At 48.1% G+C, this 24,089-nt stretch overlaps 1 protein-coding gene across 8 annotated transcripts in view; it reads left to right on the top strand.

Moving 5' to 3' along the window:
- The window catches only part of CTPS2 (CTP synthase 2), a 178,979-nt gene that overhangs the window by 42,835 nt on the left and 112,055 nt on the right, over positions 1-24,089 (top strand). For all 8 annotated transcript variants that reach the window (XM_075914163.1, XM_075914194.1, XM_075914171.1 and 5 more), the window contains 3 exons: positions 2,576-2,656; positions 7,588-7,739; positions 8,001-8,133. In XM_075914163.1, the coding sequence (XP_075770278.1) occupies positions 2,576-2,656; positions 7,588-7,739; positions 8,001-8,133 (366 nt within the window). The remainder of the gene's footprint in view (positions 1-2,575; positions 2,657-7,587; positions 7,740-8,000; positions 8,134-24,089) is intronic.

Raw genomic sequence — 24,089 nt, forward strand, 5'->3', positions numbered from 1 at the left:
GCTGACTACAGGAAGCCCAAGGCAGAGTTGCTCTGCCCTGGGCTTCCTGGAATCAGCTGCTGATCAGTTTCAGCAGCAGCTGACTTGGGGACGCCTGGTGTTCTTATCTTGAATCTGTATGTAAGTGGAACTGGTGTCCAGATTCAGCGGCTGTTGAAACTGATCAGTTTCAGCAGCGGCTGATGCCAGTTCCGACTTACATACAGATTCAACTTAAGAACAAACCTACAGTCCCTATCTTGTACGTAACCCGGGAACTGCCTGTACAGCAGAAAGGGATCTAGGGTTTATAGTGGAACACAAGCTAAATATGAGCCAACAGTGTGACACTGTGGCAAAAAAAGCAAACATGCTTCTAGGATACATTAACAGGTGTATTGTGAGTAAGACACGAGAAGTCATTCTTCCACTCTACTCTGTGCTGATTAGGCCTCAGTTGGAGTATTGTGTCCAGTTCTGGGCACCACATTTCAAGAAAGATGTGGAAAAATTGGAGAAGTTCCAGAGAAGAGCAACAAGAATGATTAAAGGTCTAGAGAACATGACCTATGAAGGAAGACTTAAAAGAATTGGGCTTGTTTAGTTTGGAAAAGAGAATATTGAGAGGGGACATGAAAGCGGTTTTCAGGTATCTAAAAGGGTGTCACAAGGAGGAGGGAGAAAAATTGTTCTCCTTGGCCTCTGAGGATAGAACAAGAAACAATGGGCTCAAAATGCAGCAAGGAAGGTTTAGGTTGGACATTAGGAAAAACTTCCTAACTGTTAAGCACTGGAATAAGTTGCCTAGGGAGGTTGTGGAATCTCCATCTCTGGAGATATTTAAGAGTAGGTTAGATAAATGTCTGTCTGGGATGGTCTAGACAGTAGTGCGTCCTGCCATGAGGGACTCGATGACCTTTCAAGGACCCTTCCAGTCCTAGTATTCTAATTGTGCCATATTTTGAAAATTAGGCTTTTAAAAACTATTAATTTTTTAGTGTGGAATGAAAGGAAATCAGATTGATTGTAGTCACTTTCCCAAGTTCAGGCATAAGAACAGTATTTTTCTTACTATTTGCAGCCCTTGATTAGAGATGTAAAATCCCATTTCATCAGTTAACTGGTTAAATGTTATGTTTAATTTGTTAACTGCTTAAACGTGGGGGTGGCGGGGGGAGGGCACTTCAACCCAGGCGGATTACCAGTTAACCATAACTAGTAATCATTAACCGGTTAACCATTCACATTCCTTGATCAGTAAAACTGAGGGGAGTAGTCTTTTCTTCTAGGCTAAAGAACTTTGAAAAATATCTGTTTGCATGCACAATGTCTATACATGTAAGGGACTCTGCCATGATATCTTGAAAAATAGTATCTAGTCTTGTAGCCAATCTGCCTTCTTGAATTATATAATTTCTTCTGTGCACTTACATTTTATTACTTTGACAAATATAAATCAGCAGTTGTTACTATAATTTTCTATTTCCTGCTATTGCTGATGCATTTAATTTTTTATGACTCCATTAGCAATAATTTTACCACATCATGCAGACAACCCTCACCTCTTGGAGTCACCCACTAAGAACTGCAGATTTCTCTGTAGTATTTTGAATACACATTGTCATGGTTGATAAAGCATTTCTCCAAGACAGTAGTTGATTTTTAAGCATAACTGGATATTCACACACATTAAAAAATTACTTGCATATTTCTCCTTTAATGAGTAGAACTTGCACTAGTTCTTTCTTCATGGTTTGCATTATATTTTCCATACTGGAGTGACTGTTTTGAGAGTAGGGGAAATAAAATTCAGTTGGCATGTATTTTTTTACTTAGCAAAAGTGATCAAGGAGTAAATCGAAGTGTTCTGAACAGAAAGACTTTTAAAATATGATCAGCACTTGCACACAAATCAAAAACGGGGGAAAGAAGTCCCATGTTTGTAAAGTGCCTAACAGCAGGGGGACAAGAGTTCCTATGTGCTACAGTAATATAAATGATAACTGAGATATTAATCACTTAGTATCTACTGGAAAAATTCTTTGTTGGTAAAAATTGCAAATATTTCTACAGATTCCCAAATGCCCCACTTTCAGCAGAAAACATTCAGAGAAATAAATGCATTAAAAAAAAGGAATTGGAAAGTTAGATAAGAAAATATACTCTTCTTTGGTGATAATGTATTATACTTTTGACTCTCCTATTCTTTGCCATTTGGTGCGTTACTTAAATGGTATCTGAAGAGTAAATGAATAAAGAGCAAGAGAATAAAAAAGCGTGGTGTCAGGAAGAAGGGGAGAGAGGTAGCATTGCATAGCAGAGCAAGCAATAGAAATTCAGAAAGTAGAAAACAGCAAAGCAGGTGACTAAAGATACGGATATGTTGGTGAAGATCTGATGTATCTATCTCTTGTTAAGTGGCATTTATGTCAGTTAAGATATTTTCTAGAACTCCCAGGAAAAAATTATTTGTTCATGGTATTGTTTCTTGAGAAGTCAGTTTTTCCCGTGATTAATGTTGAGGAGCTTCCATTTACTTAGAAGCTTATCTTAGTTTTCCACCCTTCTTATTTACGATTTACATGTATTTTGACAGATAGTCTGCAGAAGTACAAAGCCTATAGAAATGGCTGTGAAGGAAAAGATTTCCATGTTTTGCCATGTGGAACCTGAACAGGTTTGTACTTTCAGACTTCATTGGTCATCATCTCACATTCTTTCAAACTATACATGATTTTTCTAGTTTAATATATCTTAAATGTGTGAATGTATTTCTTTTTTTAATCACCAAGAGATACTTGTTTCAGTAATCCACTGATTTTTAAATTGCAAGCAATTACACGATGAAATATAAAATAGAATACAAAATATAAACTACTCAAAAGTACTGGAAATTGTTTACATGTTAATTTTGGTATGTCAAATAGTCTTTGATAGTTGGTCACACTTACTATGAAGGATCCAATTATAAATTGTTTATAAAGGGTTAAGAAATAATAACTTTTGAGTAAATGTTTAATTGTTTGTTATAAACTGATAGACCAATACTTCAGAAGGTTGTTTGAAACCATGAGTTATAATAACGTATAACAGCTTTTACTGGGTGTGCAATATGCCAGAGGTGGTTCACCAGGATTAGCTCCTGGCACTTTATTTACCTTCATATCTGCAGGTATAGCTGCTTGCATCTCCTGTTAGCCATGGATCACCATTCATGGCCAATGAGAATTGTCAGGAAGCGGGCGGTGACCTAGTCCACACTGCTTCCCCTAGCACCAATGGCCGGGAATGGTGATCCGTGGCCATACCTGCGGACTTGCAGGTAAATAAAGCACCAGTGGCCCACCAGGGACTAACCCTCACAAACTGCGTCCAGCCAGTGGGCCACTTACTGCCCACTCCGATCTATAAGCATGTACGGAATCCTGTTTATGTCTGTAATGGGTATATAACACATCCATTATCAATCCTTTGTAAACTTTTTATAATGGTACCCTTAACAGTGACTAAATTTGTCAGTGGCTCTTCAACTCACCAGAATGAACATGGAAATATTCTCCAACATTTCTGGAATATTAAACCTTTTACATCTTCTCAGGTGTAATAGATTCATGCTTGGCTTATGTCGACACCACAGTTCTTCTCTAAGCACATCTGTGTGGCTTCCACTGGAGGTGCTCCTGTACTGGATGCATACGAGACTGGAGTTAGTTTGAATAGCAGTGTCCATTGGAGCCATGCATGTGCCCTGTGCTGCCTCATGCTCCTGAACAAGAGCATAAAGGCAAGGGTGGCCTCAACCTTCCTTCAGTTTGTTCTTACCACCCACGACCCAGACTTCTGCTCCAGAAGGGAAGGGATAGGCTCAGGCTCATTACTACATGCCTTGATTCTTTGGTGGCTTTCAGGACCTCTGTAGCCTTTCTGCTGATTCCTCTGATTCCCAGGGGAATATCCAAGTTTAGATGTGATAAGACTGTCATTAACCCAATAGCCTCTTACTGGATGAGACAGTTCTGGTGTTAGATCTATGATATATGGCCGACTCCTAATCTATCAACGTATATCATCTTAGAACCAAGATCAGAGATCGCACCCAGACTCACAGTCATTACACCTAACAGCTTGGTGGTTGGCTGGTGGAGCACTTCTTGCAGAGACTGCTCCTTAAGAAATGTTCATACTGAGCTGGAAACTTTCCACTAGGAAGATTTACATCCGGTAATGCAAACATTTGTTGTGTGTGTGGGAAGCCCACAACAATATAGACCCAACAGAGGACCTGGCACTGAAGATCTTCAACTATATTCAGGACAAGCATTTACACTCTCAGCTTTCACCTTGCAGTGATCTTGGTGTACTGTAATCAGGTACCATCATACTCTAATTTCTCTCATCTGATGCTATTAAATTCCTTCAAGGCTTCCTTGATACTTAAGCTTTGGTTAGACGCCAATGACTGTGTGAGACCTTAGCATTATCTGCCTAAAATCCCATGGAGCCTTCTTTTGCTTTTAAACCATCATTGGATTGCTCATTACACCACCTGTCACCAAGATGGTGTCTCTGATGACCATTCCTCAGCACAAGGGGTCAGCGAGCTCTAAATCCTCATAGATGGATTGCCTTTCACATCCCACCATAGTGATAAAGTGGTGTTAAGATTACACCCCAGGTTCATCCCTAAAGGAGTCTTAGAATTTCACCTGAACCAGTCACTCTGTCTGTTTTCTTCTCAAAGCCATATTCAACTCTGGAATAAAAGAAGCTGTAGGATAGGATATATCCAGAGCTTTACTCAGTGTCCTTAACAGTATCGAATCTTTTGGGCTGAATCCAAACCATTGTGACTTTTTTTGGCCCATTAAAGGCCAAGCCACCTTATTACAGTGTGTACTGTTGGCAGGCTTATTCTCCCCCTCTAGGTTCAAGGACCTCACTATGTAGTCAGGCTACTATCTAGTCTCAGGATAATTAGCATTAGGCATAGCATCCTGACTGGGCTAACAGCCTAAGCAGTCAGCTGCCTTTTAGCCCTTGGGCCCTCCATGCAGAGGCTGCACACACAGCTTAGTTTATGGTCTCTGTGCCCCTGTGGCAGGGATCAGAATCCCATAGACAACAAGTAGCCCCAGGCCTTTCAGCCATCTGGAGACAGATACAAAGTGAGATTTGCAATCTGAGCTTCAGTTGTAGGGCCTGAGCAACCCCAGGTGTCAGTCATCCCTGGTCTTTCAGTACAGAGACAGAACAAGCCAGCAATCAATTAGCTCTGGTCGCTCAATGGAGACAGGGCACAGCAGTAGTCAGTTAGCACTAGTCTCTGGGTTCAGAGGCAGAGCAAACACCATAGTCAAAGAGCTCTGGTCATTGATTGCAGAGTCAGAGTAAACACCAGTGGTCAGGTGTTCTAGATCCATAGGCGCACACTCTGTGGGGTGCTTTGGGGCTAGAGCAGCCTGGGGGAGAATTAGTGGGTTCAGAGTACCTGTCCACACCAATCTCCCCATCTGCTCCTATGCCTCTGATGGACCAGCAGCTCCAGGCTTACCGATTCCTTCCTCTCCCTGCCAGCCCTTCTTGAGCACTGCAAACAGCTGATTTGCAGCATTCAAGCTCTAGGTGGAAGGGGGAACAGATGGGAAGGGGCAAGGCAGGGGTGGGAAGAAGCAGGGCAGAGGTTTGAGGGAAGAGGTAGCGTGGGAGAAGAGCCTAGAGCAGAGTGGGGCGGGGGAGGGTTGAGCACCTCCCAGCAAGAAGAGAAGTATTGCTCCAGTGGGTGACTGACCAAAGCTGGCCACTGGACCTGGCAAGGAGAGGCTGCCATCCCAGAGGTGGGGTGGTAGGTGAGATCTGGTTCCACCCTACTCCACCAGAATCTGACCCAAGGCCCTCTTGGTGGTGGAGTGGTCTGCCACTGGATCAGCAGGGATCCCCGTCACAACATGCTGACCATGCCTCAGGAAAAGCTGAAGCCAGACTATGGTTGGTTGGGTCTGATCCACTTCCTCCTCTTCTCTCTGGGTGGACCTGGATTAGTGGAGCATCATCTGCCTCTGCTGGGAAGGTGGCCCATGGCAGTCCTGGCAGGTGCATGACAGCAGTAAGTTCCCTGGTGGGCAAGGCATCTCTGGACTCAGCAGCAGTGTCAGTGGCCAGGGGCTACTATTGCCCAGCATTTTAGATCTTTATCTGGGTGCACAAGAAAGCACAAGGTGCAGGCATAGCCCTGATAAACACAGCTAGTCACAAAACTCGCTATCTTATGCATGAGCCACATGCATCCTACACTGACTACAGTATCTTAAAGAACCACAATTATTGTAGGGTAGTTAGCCATTCCTTATGAACCAGTTCTCCATACATGATATCAAGAGAGGGTGGAACTTCAGATTTGACTGTTTCCTGCAGGCTAAATGTGGTGAGCTTAATTACAGGCAGTCCCTGGGTTACGTACAAGATAGGGACTGTAGGTTTGTTCTTAAGTTGAATTTGTATGTAAGTCGGAACTGGTACATATTGTAGGGGAAACTCTAGCCAAACATTTCTCCAGAGCTCAGTTTTATTCTCTCACACCTCACTTCCCTCAGTCCTTTATTCTCAAGCTGAGGTGTCTGCTGAGAAAAGCCACTCCGCGTCTCCCTGGTCTGCTGAGGGTGGGGGGACGCTAGCTTCGCGTCTCCCTGGTCTGCTGGGGGGGGAGGGGGCGCTAGCTTCGCGTCTCCCTGGTCTGCTGGGGGGAAGCAGCTAGTGCGGGGTTGCCTCACCCCGTTTGTAAGTAGGGATCCGATGTAAGTCGGATCCATGTAACCCGGGGACTGCCTGTATTGACAATCTGGTCACACTTGATGATAAAGGTACATTTATAAATATATTTTTGAATTGGAATGTCTACCATTTGGTTGCAGGCTATATAGATTAGATAAGAAAACCATCCATTATTGGAAACACCATGAACTGTTTAGGCCCCCAGTAGAGAATTTTTCTTTGCAAATAGAAAGCAGGTTTCATTCATATTCTTTCTTCAGACAATAAATATACTCCGGTGTTGTTTTTTTAAAGGGAAAATCAGCTTGATCTCCATGAAATTTTGTGGGGTCTCACTATAAACAGATCTTTGAATTAATATTTTAAAACACAGTAGGAAGGTTTACATCTGGAATGCACAATGTGCATCCAGATTCTTCAGACATGTGAGCAGCAATATTTTCCTCAGTAACACTACTCACATGTGTTTGTAGGACTGAGGCCTGTACCACAGTGAACCATTTTCTTCAATACCTAACACAGCAGAATCCTTGTCCATGACTAGGCCTCCTAGGTGTTATAATAATACCAGTAATAAACGATAATAATAACTTATCCATTACTCTGGTAGGCTAAAGAAGGAAAATAGAGAGGGAATCCTCTTCTTTATAATTTAAGTAGCTTTTCTTTACAGATAAGTGATTGAGAGGTACATTAAACATTGATTATGTTGCTTTATCTAATTTTAGAGTATATATTGAATTACATTTATTCTCTAGGTATGAATATCCTTAAATTTTACATTTCATAAGCAAGTTTTTAGAAGCTCATTTTTGTTCCTAATCACGATTTATTTATTAGGTGATATTTATCCATGATGTTTCTTCCACCTACCGAGTGCCAATCCTATTGGAAGAACAAGGCATTATTAAATATTTTAAACAGCGATTAAACCTACCTATTGATGACCAACCAAGTGATCTTCTTTTCAAATGGAAGAAAATGGCCGACAGGTACTGTAACGCCTATTAGGTTTTCTTAAAGTTTTAAAATCATTATAAGACTCCGGTCATCAATTACAATAACGTGATATAGTACCACTGTAATCAGTGTAGCAATGCTGACTTATGCCAGCTCAGGCTATGGCCTTCTGTGTTTAAAAAATATGTACGCTTTTTAAAAAACGGGATATTTAGTTATTTTATTTTTAGAAAAGACACATTTCATAGGAAACATATTATGAGCATAATAATTAGAAACCTTGCTTTTATTAGATATGAAAGGTTGCTGAAGATGTGCTCCATAGCCCTGGTTGGCAAGTATACGAAACTAAGTGACTGCTACGCATCTGTTTTCAAGGCCTTGGAACATTCAGCTTTGGCAATTAATCACAAACTGAATTTAACGGTGAGGATCAATCTCTTTCAGTTTCAGGAATGCTTCAAGATGTAAAGGTTAGCTTCAATCACCCAGGCAAATTTAATATTAATGTGTATCTTAATTAGGACTAACACACACGTGTGTACATAAAATGACTGAATACTTTTTTAAGAAGTTTGAGAAATTTCATTTTTATTTTATTTTAGACCAAATGTGTCTGAAAGGGACTCTGCAGTAATAGCCTCTAATTGGATTTGCTTTACAAAGAAAGGACATAAGTGCTCACTAACAAAGGAAATGCTTGTTGATTTTAATAAGACTACTTGCAGCACCAAACATTAGCCTTTGTAGTAAGCGTTTTCAGTATGATGCTCAAAAGCAGAAATATATGACACACAAAAAATTCAAAATGATCTTGGCAAATTGGAGAATTGCTCTGAAACGAACAAGATGAAATACAATAAAGACGAATGCAGAGTACAGGTTGGACATCCCTCATCCAACACCCTCGGGACCTGACCAGTCTCAAATAAGGGGATTTGCTGGACCAAGGGAGGTCCCTCCCATCATTGCCTGTGCTGCCCTGTTGCCCCTGGCTAGGGCTCCAGCCTGGCCCTGTTGCTGCCAGCCTGGCTGTGGCTCCCCAGGCTGGACCTTGAGCTCCCTTGCTGTTCCCACGGTCAGAGTTCCATGGTTGCCACTGTTAGGCCCAGAGCTCCACAGCCAGGGCTGGAGCTCTGTGGCTGCTACTGCCGACCCTCTGCTACCGCCCGGCTACGGGGGCCAGAACTCCTTGCTAAGTCGCCAGCTCCCTCACCCCCTCACTGCTCCAGCCCCGCAGCCCAACCTCCCTATACCTGGGCTCTGTGGTCCAGGAACATCCGAGATCTTGTTGGATCATAGATGTTGCTGGACCAGAGAGTCCTGGTTAAGGGAGGTAGAACCTTTACAATGTTTTGGAAAGGAAAAATCAAATGCACAAATAAAAAATGGGGATAACTGCTTAGGTAGTAGTACTGCTGAAAACCCTCTGGGGGGTTATAGTGGATCACAAACTGAATAAGCCAACAAGAAGTCTAGCTGCAAAAAAAGCCTAATACCAACAGGAATTTTATATGTAAGAAATGGGAGGTAATTGTCCTGTTCAATTGGTGGGGCCTCAGCTGGAGTAGTATGTCCATTTCTGGGCATCACACTTTAAGGAAGATGTAGACAAATGAGAGAGTCCAGAGGAGAGCAACAAAAATGATAAAAGGTTTTGAAAAACCCTACCTATTAAAAAAAGGCTAAAAACTTCAGTACAGGCAGTCCCCGGGTTACGTACAAGATAGGGACTGTAGGTTTGTTCTTAAGTTGAATCTGTATGTAAGTCGGAACTGGCGTCCAGATTCAGCCGCTGCTGAAACTGACCGCCAGTTCTGACTTACATACAGATTCAACTTAAGAACCCCAAGCTTCCCCAAGTCAGCCGCTGCTGAAACTGATGAGCGCTGATTCCAGGAAGCCTGGGGCAGAGCAACTCTGCCTCGGGCTTCCTGTAGTCAGCGCTGGTCAGTTTCAGCAGCGGCTGACTTGGGGACGCCTGGGGCAGAGCAGCTGGGGTGCTGCCGGGTTGGTCCAGTAGTGCCCAGAGCGGGTGCTGCAGGACCAATCCGCAGCGCCCCAGCTGCTCTGCTCCAGGGTCCAAAACAAAAGCCTGGTCTGCTGGGGGGGGGGCACACTATCCGTGCCCCCCCCCCCCAGCAGACCAGGGACACGGGGAGCAGAGCAGCAGCGGCAGCGGGGTGCCACGCCTCTGAGGCTTTGCTCTGGCAAAGTCTCAGAGGCGCGGGACCCCCCCCCTCCCCGCGGCTGCGGCTTCAGTCCCGGTGCCTGTGGTCTGCTGGGGACCGTCCCCAGCAGACCACAGGCACTGGGACTCAAGCGGCAGCAGCGGGCGGGTTCCCGCGCTTCCGAGGCTTTGCCAGAGCAAAGCCTCAGAAGCGCGGGGAACCCACCCGGTGCCCCTGGTCTGCTGGAGACAGTGTCCAGCAGACCAGGGGCACCGGAGAGCTTACGAACGGGGCTCTCTCGCCCCGGAGCTCGCAGGTAGCAATCCGCTACCTCGACCTCCGGGGCGAGAAAGCCCCGTTCGTAAGTGCGTATCCGACGTAAGTCGGATCCGCGTAAGTCGGGGACTGCCTGTACATATAATCTTGAGAAAAGAAGACTGAGGTAGAATCTAATAACAGTCTTCAAATATATTAAGAGTTGTTAAAGAAAGGAGCAGGACTGATTGTTCTTGTTAAGGTGTTTGCTTATCTCCATTCCATGTTAAGTGTGTGCACACTTGGTGCACTGTTGCTAGAGATTTTTCCTTCAGTGATATGCATTAGGCTGGCTCTAGCACCCCCGGGAGCCATACACTTCTGTACCAGTACAAGGGGTGCTGCTGGTTCCACACTCTCCTAGTTCCTTCTTACCACCTGTGTTTGTTGCTGGAAAAACTCCTCTTGCTTAGGAAAGGTGTTCTCTCTGGTCCTTACTCTGTTGTACAGTTTGTTAGTCTTAAGTGTAGGTATAGTGTTTATATTATAAATATTGTTAGATAGATAATTAAACCTCTCCTTGTTGTCAAGGGGCTCTCTTCACCCACGGGGTGGATATCACTGAGGGAAAAATCTCTGACAACAGTGCACGTGGCATGTGCACACCTAGGCTACGTCTACACTCGCCCCTTTTCCGAAAGGGGCATGCTAATTTTCCAGGTCGTAATAGGGAAATCCGCGGGGGATTTAAATATCCCCCGCGGCATTTAAATAAAAATGTCCGCCGCTTTTTTCCGGCTTTTAAAAAAGCCGGAAAAGAGCATCTACACTAGCCCCGATCCTCCGGAAAAAAGCCCTTTTCCGGAGGATCTCTTATTCCTACTTTGAAATAGGAATAAGAGATCCTCCAGAAAAGGGCTTTTTTCCGGAGGATCGCGCCAGTCTAGACACTCTTTTCCGGCTTTTCTAAAAGCCGGAAAAAAGCGGCGGACATTTTTATTTAAATGCCGCGGGGGATATTTAAATCCCCCGCGGATTTCCCTATTACGACCTGGAAAATTAGCATGCCCCTTTCGGAAAAGGGACCAGTGTAGACGTAGCCCTAATGTAGGATGGACATGAGCAATGAATCTTGAAGAACAACAATTATTTAGTAACATTTTTTCTTTATGTTCACTGAAGATAGGACAAGAAGCAATCTGCAGCAGGCAGATTTAGATTGGAAGTAGCAATGTTTGGCTTTCTGATTATAGGGACAGTTAAGCATTGGAATGGGCTTCCATGGGAGACTGTGGAATCCCCATCACTGGAGGTTTTTAAGAACAGACTAGAAAAACACAAGTGAGGGGTGATTTACATATACATGGCCCTGTCTGGACATGGGGGACTGGAATAGATGATTTCTTAAGGTTCCTCCCAGCCCAACATTTCTATGACTCTGATAAGTAGTACTTGTATTTTTGTTTAATATTTAAAGCAAGATTAGGATATGCTACTCACACTGAGTAATACTTTACTCCATGAGTAGCCCCATTTATATCAGTAGGATTATACATGGAACCAGACCCTATTCAGTATGACTATCATAATTTGGCCCCCTTTTTACATACTTTAAAAGAAGCGGTTAATTTAAGGAACATTTCAGAAACTTGTTCTGACTTTTTAAACTGTGAAGTTGAACTAATCTTAAAAGTGTGGTGCCAACTGTTTTTATGGTGAAATGTTCTGCTTCTGTTGCCTGGTTTCACCTCTGGAGGTAGCAATGTTTGACTTGGAAAGGTGGTGTATAGGAGTCTGTTAATATTACTTTGAGTACAGATGAAATTTGAACAGCCTTTGTTTTAGCAAAACACTAAGAATCTAAGTTTGTAGAGAAAATACAGTGTTGGAAATGCACACTCCACCTTAGTACATGACCTGTAAGTAACTTCAGATAAATTAGAACAGGCAGGGGCAGGATTGCACATGGCTCTTGTGTGGGTGGGAGGGTGCAAAGAGCATTGCTTTCCCTCTTGAATCACAGGAGTAAGGGCAGGTAGAATCACTGTCCTCGTGTTCTCTCTAGTACTGTCAGGAGTATAAGCTTTTCCAGATGAAAGGGAGAGAGGATGAAGCACAGGCATGTCTCCATCTCTTCTCACTGGCTCTTGGAGCAAGCCAAACAGTCTTAAAGTGAAGCGCATGCATAAGTACTGTCCTGAACAGAGCCATAGTCTAGCCTGGTGAAAGCAACAGTTTTGAGTTTGCTCAGCAACTACTGTAAATTAACTTGCTCCACAGTGAAATGATAACACTAAAATGTTTTAGCTTAAATGTATTGAACACGTACACATTTTTAAATCCATCGTTTATAGCTTGGTAAATATAAAATGTACAATCAGAGGCCTCCTTTTTACAATTGCTAGTCACTTACAGCAGTTGTCACAAGTTAGTGGACAGGTGGGATGAAATTCTAGCTTCAGTGAAATCATTGGCAAAACTGCCATTGGCTTCAGTGGGGCTGGATTTCACCTGGTGTATCTCTGGCTCCACACTCTTTCTAATGATACCAGGAGCCATGTAGACTTAAGGCCTTTTGCAGGTGTTACAAAAGTGCTGGAGCCAGCAGGTTTCCCAGATCCATTGGTGATGCTGACACTGGACACTGTGTCATGGTTAGCAATCTCTGCAGAGAACAGGAATAGGAGTTTTATGAGTAAGAGTCAGGAGTTCCTCCTTAGAACTGGACCTAACTATTTGACAGATTATCTCTCCCTGCGCAACAGTGACCTACATTCCACAGGGACCTTGAAACTGTCAGCCAGTAGGTGGAGACTTGTGAACGCACTAGACAGAAATGTTATAGAAGCTGGACCTTATGTTACAGGAGAGAATGACCAAAGCTCTAGTCACATTCAGAACCAACTGCAAGTTTCATGGCTTTGATTTGGCTTTCAGTTTGAACACATGGAGAGAGATAATCAAACTGTTTCTCCTAATTATCCTCAGTAGCACTGGCACTACAATTTACAGGTATTTTTTTTCTTTCCTCTCCCTCCTTTTTTGTGATGTATTACGAGGGTTCCCTTTTTTTTTCCTCCACTCAAGCTCATCTGAGGATTGGAAAGGAAGAGAGACACTGTCTTTGTAGTTAGTTTGCCTGTTGGAGTCAGCAACAACAAGGACTGGGTTCAGTATTTAGAGGTTCCTCTTAACAGTACAATACAGAAGTGTCCTGAACTTCCACCCAGTAATCTGGGAGAAAAAGACGCCCACTCATTGCCACTCCGAAGAGGCAATACTTGCCCCCTCACAAGCACTTAGGCTATGGCTACATTAGAGATTTACCTGCACTGCTGTAAGCTCTCTAATGCAGTGTTTCCCAAACTATGGGCTGCGGCCCGGTACCGGTTCATGGGGAAAAAATACCGGGCCTCAGCATGGCTGTCGGGGTGTTCTGGGCTCTGGAGTGTCCCTGTGGCGCCAGGTCCCCCAAGCCCTGGGCCGGGCTGGGCTGAGGATACAGCCAGATGTTCTGGGCGCCTGGCAGAGGCATAGTGAGGAGAGGAAGCGGGGGTGGGGCAGTAGCCCCCGGGCGCCATGCTAGGGGCCGCCAGGCTGGGTTGGGGGGGAGGTGCGGGGCACTGGGCTCATCTGGGCTGCAGGAGAAGGGAGGTGCCGGGAACCCGGTGCTGGACTCAAGGGGAGGGAGGGGGAGGGAGAGGGGCAGGGAATCAGCACTGGGCTTAGCATGTCTCTGCAGTTTGGGGGGGAGGCGCAGGGAAACACAGCTCAGTTGGACTGCGAGAGTGAAGAGGTGCGGGATGCTGAGCTGAGCTGGGCTGCGGGAGTGGGGAGGTGCGGGGTGCTGGGCTGGGCTGCGGGGAAAGGGGAGGAGGTGTGGAGCTCAGAGCTCAGTTTGGCTGCAGGAGGAGGGAACCTGGGGCTAGACTCAAGGGGAGGGAGGGAGGGAGGGACAGGAAATCAGAGCTGGGATCAGCAGTTCTGTGGGGCTTGGGGGGAGGTGCAAGGAAATGGGGCTCAGCTGTGCTGTGGGGGAGGCATGCAGGGAACCAGTGCAGGGCTCAATTGAGCTGAGGTGGATGGGGGAAGGCACAGGGAACAGAAGGGCAGCTCAGCTGGGCTGTGAGGGGCTGTAGAGAACTGGTGCTGCACTCCCTTGGATTGTGGGGGATGGTTTTGGGGGAGGTGCAGGGAACCAGCAGGGGTGGGCAGCTCAGTTGGGTTGCAGGGGAGGGAGGTGCAAAGAACCCTAGTGGGGAGGGGGGGAACCAGGAGCCCTGAAATGACCTCCCCCGGTCCAAAAATCCCTCATCTGGGACCAGTCAGGTCCAGAGGGTGCCAGGCCAGGGAGGTCCATCTCCTACCTATGTCCCCTCTTTGCACCCTCCCTCCTAGCCAGATACCCTACCCCCAATCTGCTCCTGCTCCCGCCTCCCAGAGTGCCAGTGCGGCGCTGGGTCCCCCAAGCCCTGGCCCGTTTGGAGTGGAGGATGCAGCCGGGTGAAACATTGAAAATTTGTTCATTTTTCTTTTTTTTTATATGCATTTATATTTTTGTACTAAAAAACCAGGATCCAACTATAGTAAAAAATTTGGGAAACCCTGCTCTAGCCAGCTTTCTGTCTGTCTTACAGTCCATTTATCCAATCCATATTCCCTTAACTTGCTGGCAAGAATATTGTGGGTGATGGTATCAAAAGCTTTGCTAAAGCTAGCACTGGGGGTTTTGGGAGGACTGGAAATAACTTATTTGCATATTCATAATGTGTTTAATGAATATGCAAATGAATGTTACCAGTCCTCCAGAAGCTCGTGAATAGATTTACTGGTCCCCATGTCAAAAAGTTTGGGAACCCCTGCTCTAATGTAACCAGGCAGCCTATGAGGGGAGTTCTCCCACTGACTTGACTACTCCAGCCCGATGGGCTGTGTCCACATGAGAAGCTCTCAAATCAGAATAGAGCTTTCTATACTGGTGTTTAGGTCAGCGTACATCACTTAGGGGTGAGCAACATAGGTTATACCGCAGTAGGTGCTAGTGTCGACATAATCATAGTCTGTCGATAACAAAAGAGACTTTTATTAAAAGGGAAAGGGAACCAGGCATTAATATGTGAAAACATCACAACCGCATTGTCAGGAGTGCAAGCCCTCCCACTGTGCCTCAGTGCCCCCATATAGCCCCTCTCAGGGCAAGTTACAGTCTGTATGGGTTGCTCATCATTGGCATTTGTCTCCACGGCTCTGCTTACCTAGTCGGCCTCATGATCAGCCCGCAAACCAGAGGCTTTGTCTCCCGCCCCTAACCAAGGGGAGTCTTGGCTGGCCCACTTCCAGCCTTTGCTGGCTACCCCCAGCTTGTCAACCTCCAAGGAGCTCCTGCTTCCTCCGTAGTCAGCCCTCCACTGGCCTCCTCCTAAGCAAACTGTGCTTCTCTATATACCTGCCAGCTGGGCTTTCACTCGCCCTAATGGTTTCAGCTGGCTTCTACAAGCCACTTGTGCTACCCTAGATAATTGCCAGCTGGGCTCTCCCTAGCTCAAACAGCTTCAGCTGGCCTCTGTTTCCAGCCCCGGCTCAGGGCCTGAGTCCTGGTCTTAAAGGGCCAGTGCAGAGCAGACGCCCTGTCACACACCTTCCCCTTCGGATTGAGCTTCCCTTCTTCGGCCGGCCCCCAGCCAGGCCTCTCCTATGCCTTCCCTCGGGATCTGGTTTCTCCCCCTGGCCTTAGCTACCATCAGGTCTGCCCTGGCTGCCTCTGAGCATGCCCCACAATGTCGGCGGGTTGGCAGGCGTGCTCCCCAGAGGGTCACCCCACCGATGTCAGTGTGGGGCAACCCTGCCCCCTCACTCAACCCCCTTTCCAGGACTCCATCCCCTTCCGCCATTTTGTTGTTAGCTATGGACCTAGAAAAAAAATCTGCATTGTTATGGGCTCTCCCCGGCCTGTGGCAGACCTCAAATTTGTAAGGCTGTAAGGCCAAATACCATCTCATAATCCTAGGGTTGGTCTCCTTCATTGTCTGAAGCCATCATAATGGCGCATGGTCCGTTATCAGTGTGAATGTTCCCCCTAGCAGGTAATAGCATAGTGCCTCTATTGCCCACTTAGCTGCCAGGGCCTCCTTCTCGATCGTGGCATACTGTTGCTCCCGCGGTAGTAATTTCCTGCTTAAATACAGGATTGGGTGTTCCTCCCCTTCCTGCTCTTGCGAGAGGACGGCTCCTAGACCTCTGTCTGACGCATCTGTCTGTACTATAAACGGTTTTGTAAAATCGGGTTGATGGAGAACCGGTGTCTGCGTCAGTTGGTGCTTTAATGCTTTGAACGCATTTTCGCACTGCGGGGTCCACTGGACCCTTTGGGGTCTTGTATTTTGGGTCAGATCTGTCAAGGGTGCTGCAATCGTGGCGAAATTGGGTATGAATTGCCGGTAGTAACCGGCTAGACCCAGGAACTGGCGGACTTGCCTTTTTGTGGTGGGAGCTTTATAATTTCGCAGGGCTTCCACCTTGTCCACCTGGGGTTTTATCCTTCCCCGTCCCACCCGGTAGCCTAAATAGGACACCTTTCTTTGTCCAAAATGGCACTTACTTGGGTTAGCCGTGAGCTTGGCAGCGGCCAGCGCCCCGAGGACCGCCTTCAAATGCTGCAGATGTTCCGTCCAGGTTTCACTAAAAATGACAATGTCGTCAATATATGCAGCCGCATACTCACGATGTTCCTGTAGTACCTTGTCCATTAGCCTCTGGAATGTCGCTGCCGCCCCATTCAATCCAAAAGGCATGGTGATGAATTGGAACAGGCCAAGTGGTGTGGCAAACGCGGTCTTGCTCTCCGAGGCTGGTGTCAGGGGAATCTGCCAATAGCCTTTGGTGAGGTCGAGCGTAGATATGTAGTGGGCCTTGCCCAACCGCTCCAGCAGTTCGTTTACTCGTGGTATAGGATACGCATCAAATCGCGAGATTGCGTTGATCTTTCAAAAGTCTATGCAAAATCGTATCGTGCCGTCGGGTTTAGGCACCAACACAATGGGGCTATGCCACTCACTTTTAGATTCTCTGATCACCCCCATTTGCAGCATCCACTGCAGCTCCTCCTGAACTGGCCCCCACATTTTCCGTGGGAGGGGTCGTATGTGATCACGGATCTTCTTACCTGGGGTTGTCGAGATATGGTGACTCATAAGGGAGGTCTTACCCGGTTGTGTCGTTAGGACCTGTTCGAAATTCCGAAGGAGGGAGTTCAGCTCTTATAGCTGTTCCTCTGTCAACTCTGCCCTGATGTGCGCTGTCCCTTCTGCCTTCAAATCGCCTCCCCAGGGTCCCAGTTCCGGTTCTGGTGGCTGTAAGGTGATAAACATACCCTCTTGGGCGTTCCACTTCTTTAGTAAATTGACATGATAAATTTGTCCTTCCGTTTTCCTGACAATTTGATTTCATAATCAACTGGTCCTACCTGCCGTATGACCTCAAAGGGCCCTTGCCACTTGGCCAATAATTTAGAGTCTGGTGCTGGTAACAGCAGGAGTACCCTGTCGCCTGGTTGAAACGTTCTGGATTTGGCCCCTCGATTATAATATTGGGCCTGCCTATTTTGGGCCTGGAGAAGGTTCTCTTTAGCCAGTTCGCCTACGGTCCGGAGTCGTTCTTGTAAGTCCAAAATATACAGTACTGTACCCTTCACCCTTGAGTCCTGTTCCTCCCATGTCTCCTGCACCAAGTCCAATATCCTCCTGGGTTGTCGGCCATAAAGCAATTCAAATGGGGCAAATCCCGTTGAGGCCTGGGGCACCTCCCACACTGCGAATAATAAGGCCGGTAGTAACCGGTCCCAGTCCTTTGGGTCTAGCTCAACAAAACGCCGCAGCATGCCTTTTAGTGTCTTATTGAAGCGTTCAACAAGTCCATCTGTTTGCAGGTGGTAAACTGAGGTACGCAATGTCTTAATGTTTAATAGGCGGCAAAGGTCTGCCATCAGTTTGGAAGTCACATTGGTCCCTTGGTCCGTGAGTATCTCCCTCGGGATTCCCACCCGGGAGAATACTTGCACCAACTCCTGTGCCAGCGTTGACGCTGTCGTATTCTTAAGTGGGACGGCCTCGGGGTATCGGGTGGCATAGTCAATTATGACCAGTATATACTGGTGTCCTCTTCGGGATCTCTCCAGGGGTCCCACTAGGTCTAAAGCCACCCGGTCGAATGGCACTTCTACCACGGGGAGAGGAACTCAGGGGGCTTTTGGAACCCCTCCCTGCCCTGTCCTTTGGCACTCAGGGCAGGACTCACAGAAGTCTCTGACCTCCTTATAAATCCCTGGCCAAAAGAATCTTTGCGTTAGGCGTTGTAGGGTCTTCTCCCGCCCCAAATGTCCTGCCCAGGGATTCGCGTGAGCAAGATCTAATACCTGCCTCCGGTACCTTGCGGGGACCAACAACTGGCTAACCTCCGTCTGTCCATCGGCCGACCAGGCAATCCGATATAATTGGTCACTTCTTACCTCGAATTGCGGGGTTGGTCGAGCCTCTGCTCTCACCTCGGGGTCCCCAGTCTCTCCTGCCACCTGTTCCCAGGCATGGGTTAAGGCTGGGTCTCCTCGCTGTTTTCTTGGTAAGTCCTCATCCCCTCCTACTTCCTCTGAAGCGAGGGTTCTCTCTGGATCGGGCTCCTCTTCTGGGCCTCGGGATGTTCCACCTTTCCAGCCCTCCGTTCCTGCTGTTGGCGGTTGCCCTTTCTCATCCCAGTTCCGCAGGATGCGTCTGAAACCCGGCCAGTCCCGGCCCAGTAATACTGGGTATACTAGTTTCGGGGCCAGCAGATCACCTCGTCTCCCCCGTCTGACAGGTGAACCCACCCCGTGGGGTAGGTCCTGACATCTCCATGTATGCATTGCATGGCGATGTTTCCCCCGGCTGCCTCCCACTCTGGGACCAGCTCTGTCCGTACCATTTTCTGGCTGCACCCCGAGTCCACCAGGGTGGTTACTGGCTTTCCCTCTAGCCTTACCTGTAGGGTAATCTTTGTCCTATCCTGTGGTCTCGCCCGGAGGTCCGCGGCCATCACCTGGCCATACACACCCTTGGTATGGGCGTCGCCGGCTTGCCGGGGTCCTGTTGGTTCCGGCCCGTACGACCTCTGGGAGGGATTCCAGCCTGAGCTCCCTTGCTTATTGGTTTCACCTGGGTCCAAACCACCTTCTGTTCTCCCTTCGGTTCCCCTTAACTTCAAGGGCTGGTGGTCCCCCGGCTTCTTCCAGGGGCTTTGTCTCTTCACCCTTCCCCCCGTGCTTGCCGCCCTGTCACACGCATTCAAAAGCATGTGACCATAAGGGACCCCAACCCCATAGCACTCTTTGTTTCAGCTTCCCACCCTATGCTGAGACAATCAGATGAACAATTATCCCTTTGGGTACGTCTACACTACAACGTTAATTCGAACTAATTTAGTTCGAATTAGTTAATTCGAACTAAGCTAATTCGAACTAACGGATCCAGACTAAAAAACTAGTTTGAATTAGCATTTTGCTAATTCGAACTAGCATGTCCACATTAAGTAGACCCTGAACCGGGTTTAAGGATGGCCGGAAGCAGTGCCGGCAGGGCATCAGAGGAGGACTTAGAGCCTGGAGATGCTGTCTCAGGCTAGCCGAGGGCTGTGCTTAAAGGGACCCGACTCTCAGGGGTGCCCCGCTTGCAAAGCAGTCCTGGCTTGGAGTGCCCTGAGTGCCCACACTCGGCGCATCACAGCACTCAGACATCAGCCCGCTGCACTTGCCACAGGCTGCCATTTGGGGAGAGTGGGCAATCGGGGGGCTGCAGGGGAGCTTCCACTCCGAGGAACCTGCAGAGCCAGCCCAGTCCTCCCCATCGGGGGCTCGTACCCCATTCCACCCTCACCTCCTTCCTCATGTACAAAATAAAGGACACGTGTGGTCAAAAATAGAAACTCTCTTTACTGAACAAAACTGGGGCTATGTCTAGACTGCAAGCCTCTTTCGAAAGAGAGCATCTAGACTGCACGGAGAAATTTCGAAAAAGCGGCTTGCTTTTTCGAAAGAAAGCATCCAGTGAGTCTGGATGCTCTCTTTCGAAGAAGCCCTATTTACATTGAAGAACGCCAACTTTCGAAAGAAGGCATTCTTCCTCGTAAATTGAGGTTTACCGCCATCGAAAGAAAAGCCGCGTTCTTTTGAATTAATTTCGAAAGAACGCGGCTTGAGTCTGGACGCAGGGGAAGTTTTTTCAGGAAAAGGCTACTTTTCCCGGAAAAACCCCTGAGTCTGGACACAGCCTGGGGGAAACTGGGAAAAGGAGGTGGGAGAGGGGAAGAGAGAGGCTGGGAGAGGGGAGGGGGAAAACTGGGAGGAGGGAGCTGGAAGGGGGAAGCAAGGGAAAGGAGGGGGTGGGGAAACTCAAGGATCAGGGGTGGGGGTCTCGCCGGGCCAACCGCCTCCCAGTACGGCAAGGGAGGGGGCCTCGGCGTTCCCGGGGGGATGGGGTGGAGGGTGCGGAGGTTGAGGTGGGGGGAGTGGACGTTGAGGAAGAAGGTGTGGGGGTTGAGGAGGAAGAGGTGGGAGGGGGGCAAGGAGTGGGAGGAGGGACAGCAGTTGGGGAGGCAGCAGGCGCAGGACCAGCACGAGGCACCATGCTCTGCAGCAGAAGCTGCAGGTTTGTGCTCAGCCCTCGGACCTCAGCCAGCAGCTCGTGGCGGGGCTGCAGGTCTTCCTGCATCCAGGCCTGCAGTGTGTGGTGCACGGCTCGCAGGGCCCCCAGGTGCTGGTCCCAATACTCCTGCTCCGTGGTGGCGGTCCGGAGCAGGCCACGGGTGCGGGAGCATGTCCCGGGCGGGGTGGTGCGCCCTGCACGAGCAGCTGGTGCAGCTGTAGAGAAAGAAGAGAAGTGGTCAGTTCTCCCTGGGGACACAGAGGATGATGCCCAGCCCCCTCCCCCACCCCGCAACGTGAGGGTGACCATGTCCTGCACCGTCAGAGCCGCTGTGCTTGTACAGAGGCCATGTTCAGGATGTCTGGCTCTCCCCGGGACTGGGAGCTGCCCCAAGACCACACCCATGTCCCTGTGCCATGTATAGTGTGGCCGGGGCGGCGGGCGGGAGGGGGACATCTCCCCGCCTCCATGTAGAGGGGACATGTGAAGGGAAAGCATCCTGCTGGGTCCTGCCCCGCGGTTGGGAGCATGTCAGGTCTTTTTGCACAAGCATGTGCCTATTGGGCCATGGCCCCTGGGTGTCACGCAGCTGGAGCCACCTGCCCAAGGGTGGCATTGCACGTGCTCGCACGTGCACAGGTGTCTGCGTGATCCGTGGAAGGCATGGCCCATGCGTGTGGTCTCTGGTCTCCCTCCCGCCTCCCCCCCGAACTACTTAATTCGAACTACTTACCCGGTACGGTCTCCCTGGACGCTGGACATCCTGCGGTGGCCCCTCCGGTGTGCCCGGGTCAGGGCCCTCTGGTCCCGGCTCGCTGCCTCCTGGGCTGGTGCGGACCGCCCTGCCCCCCAAGAGTTGGTGGAGGGCGGGGAAGTAGGGGCAGGTGTCATCCCCTGCAGCGGCGCCGCCCCTGGTGGCCCTGGCGTACCCCTGCAGCAGCTGCTTCACTTTAATGCGCACCTGCTCCCGGGAGCGCCTGTGTCCCTTGCGGGCCATGGCAGTCGCTATGCGGCCGTAGACGGCCGCGTTCCTCCTCCTAGTGCGGAGATCTTGGAGATTGGGGGCCTGCCCCCAAATCTCAATGAGGTCCATGACCTCCGCACTAGTCCAGGGGGCTGCGCTCCGTCTACGGCCCCTGGCTGGCCCCTGGGTGCTCGGGGACTGGGCAGGGGACGGCTCGCTGCCACTGGCTGCCTGGCTCATGGTGGGGCCACTCAGTCAGGGGTAGACACTGCTGGCAGGGCTGTCTGTCTCCAGTGCCGTCTGGCCAGAGTCTACCCCTTTAAGGGCCCGGGGCTGGGGGAGAGGAGAAGAGTTTTCCTGGTTGTGCCCAGAGAGGCCACAGGGGGAACCTGGGAAGGGCTAGCCTCCCACTAGTTCGAATTAAGGGTCTACACAGCCCTTAATTCGAACTAGTAAATTCGAACTAGGCTTAATTCTCGTGGAATGAGGTTTACCTAGTTCGAACTAAGCGCTCCGCTAGTTCGAATTAAATTCGAACTAACGGAGCGCTAGTGTAGCACCTATGAAAGTTAGTTCGAACTAACGTTCGTTAGTTCGAAGTAACTTTGTAGTGTAGACATACCCTTTAATACAGGGCTACTCAACACGCGGCTCATAGCCCTTTTGTTTGCGGCCCGCAGTGCAGTTTGGGTTTACGCAGGACTCAACATGTGACCCATGAGTGTGATCCTTTGAACATGGCCTCCACTGGGAACATGCTCCACAGCAGCGAGGCATCGTCCAGGTGGGGTGAACACTGAAAGACGCAAGTGGATAGGCTGGCTGGAACAGACGGGTATAGGGTGTCAGTGTTTCTGGCTGGAACAGACGGGTGTAGGGTGTCAGCATTTCTAGCTGCCAGGGAGGAGGTGCCGAGAATGCCAGGGCATTGTGTGAAAGAAGCTATTTGCATGTACATGCAACCACACTTAAGTTGTGGGCCTTGGCATATGCTGTGAGTCTGAGAATCATTGTGGCCCCTGGGGCTTCCAAAGTTGAGTATCCTTACTTTAATATATCATCTCCCCCTCTCCTGCATCCCATTCACAGTTGGCTGTCCTGGATTAGCAAAGACCCAGGCTGTGTCTACATTGGCGCGATCTTGTGCAAAAGCAGCCACTTTTGCGCAAGATCGTGACAATGTAGACAAAGCCTGGGTCTTTGCTAATGCCCAAACCACTGAGCTATCCCTCCCCCCCAATGAATCTGCGATGGTGATCACTGAACCAAATAACTGACTCTCAGTGGAATCTAATTCTGTCCTTAAACAGTGGGAAAAGGAAAGTTAAAGCATTTTTAGAACTCTTTAGGCAGAGCCCAAATATCTTCTCTTCTTCACGATTTCAGAAGGACTGTTTTTGTCAAAGTAATTAGAAGTATTTGGGAATAAATTAATGTTATTGATATTTATACATAGGAGGAACGCTACAAATATTTTGTTTGAATCTAAAAACGATTGGAAAAGAAATATTTGTAGAATACTGTCAAAGATTTAATCCTACTCCAGTTAAAGAGAGATGTCAAAATTTCCACTAACTTCAGTAGGAACAGGATTGGGCATCATACTCTTATATTCAAATACTTTCTGTGTTCTCACATCACCCCATCCAGTCTTCTGGGTTGCGAGTCAAGTCATGTAAGATAGCAGTGGCAGCCTGTGATAGTGGAAGATTTTTTGGCATATCTTCTCTTGCCGCTGGCTTTTGATATCATCCTGAATTTCTCCCAGTTTCAATCTGCTGCAGGCAGACCAGGTCAAGTAGCAGCAAGCCTTTCTTTTTGCTTTCTGTCATACTTTTCTTCCTGAAGCCTTTTGAAAAGTATCCACTTTTAATTCCCTCCCAAACCGACCCAAATTATGTTTACTGCAAGACTTCTTTACAGCTAGTAAGAGGGAGGGTGGGATCAGAGATGAACAACAAGAATGATAAAACTCATCTATATAAAGAGATGTTGAAAAGATTGGAGCTGTTAGTTATTTTATAAAGGAGACAAATAAGCAGCTGTGGAGAAGATCAAGATAAACATACACATACAAAATAACATAGAGATAGTGAATCAAGAGTTTCTGTCGTCCCTGTGTCATTTTTCAAGAAGGTGACTTACACAGAAATTGAAATATGACACATTCAGAGCTAAAGAGATTCTTTTTCACATAATGCTGACTTAACCTTTGGAACTCACTGCCACAAGATATCTATGTGAGAACTTAGCAGGATGCAGGAAAGAATTAGACATATAATAGACTCAGAGGGCTGGAAAGGATCTTCAGAAGTCATGAAGTCC

Source organism: Pelodiscus sinensis, chromosome 1 (genome assembly GCF_049634645.1).
Source record: "Pelodiscus sinensis isolate JC-2024 chromosome 1, ASM4963464v1, whole genome shotgun sequence".
Lineage (NCBI taxonomy): Eukaryota > Metazoa > Chordata > Testudines > Trionychidae > Pelodiscus > Pelodiscus sinensis.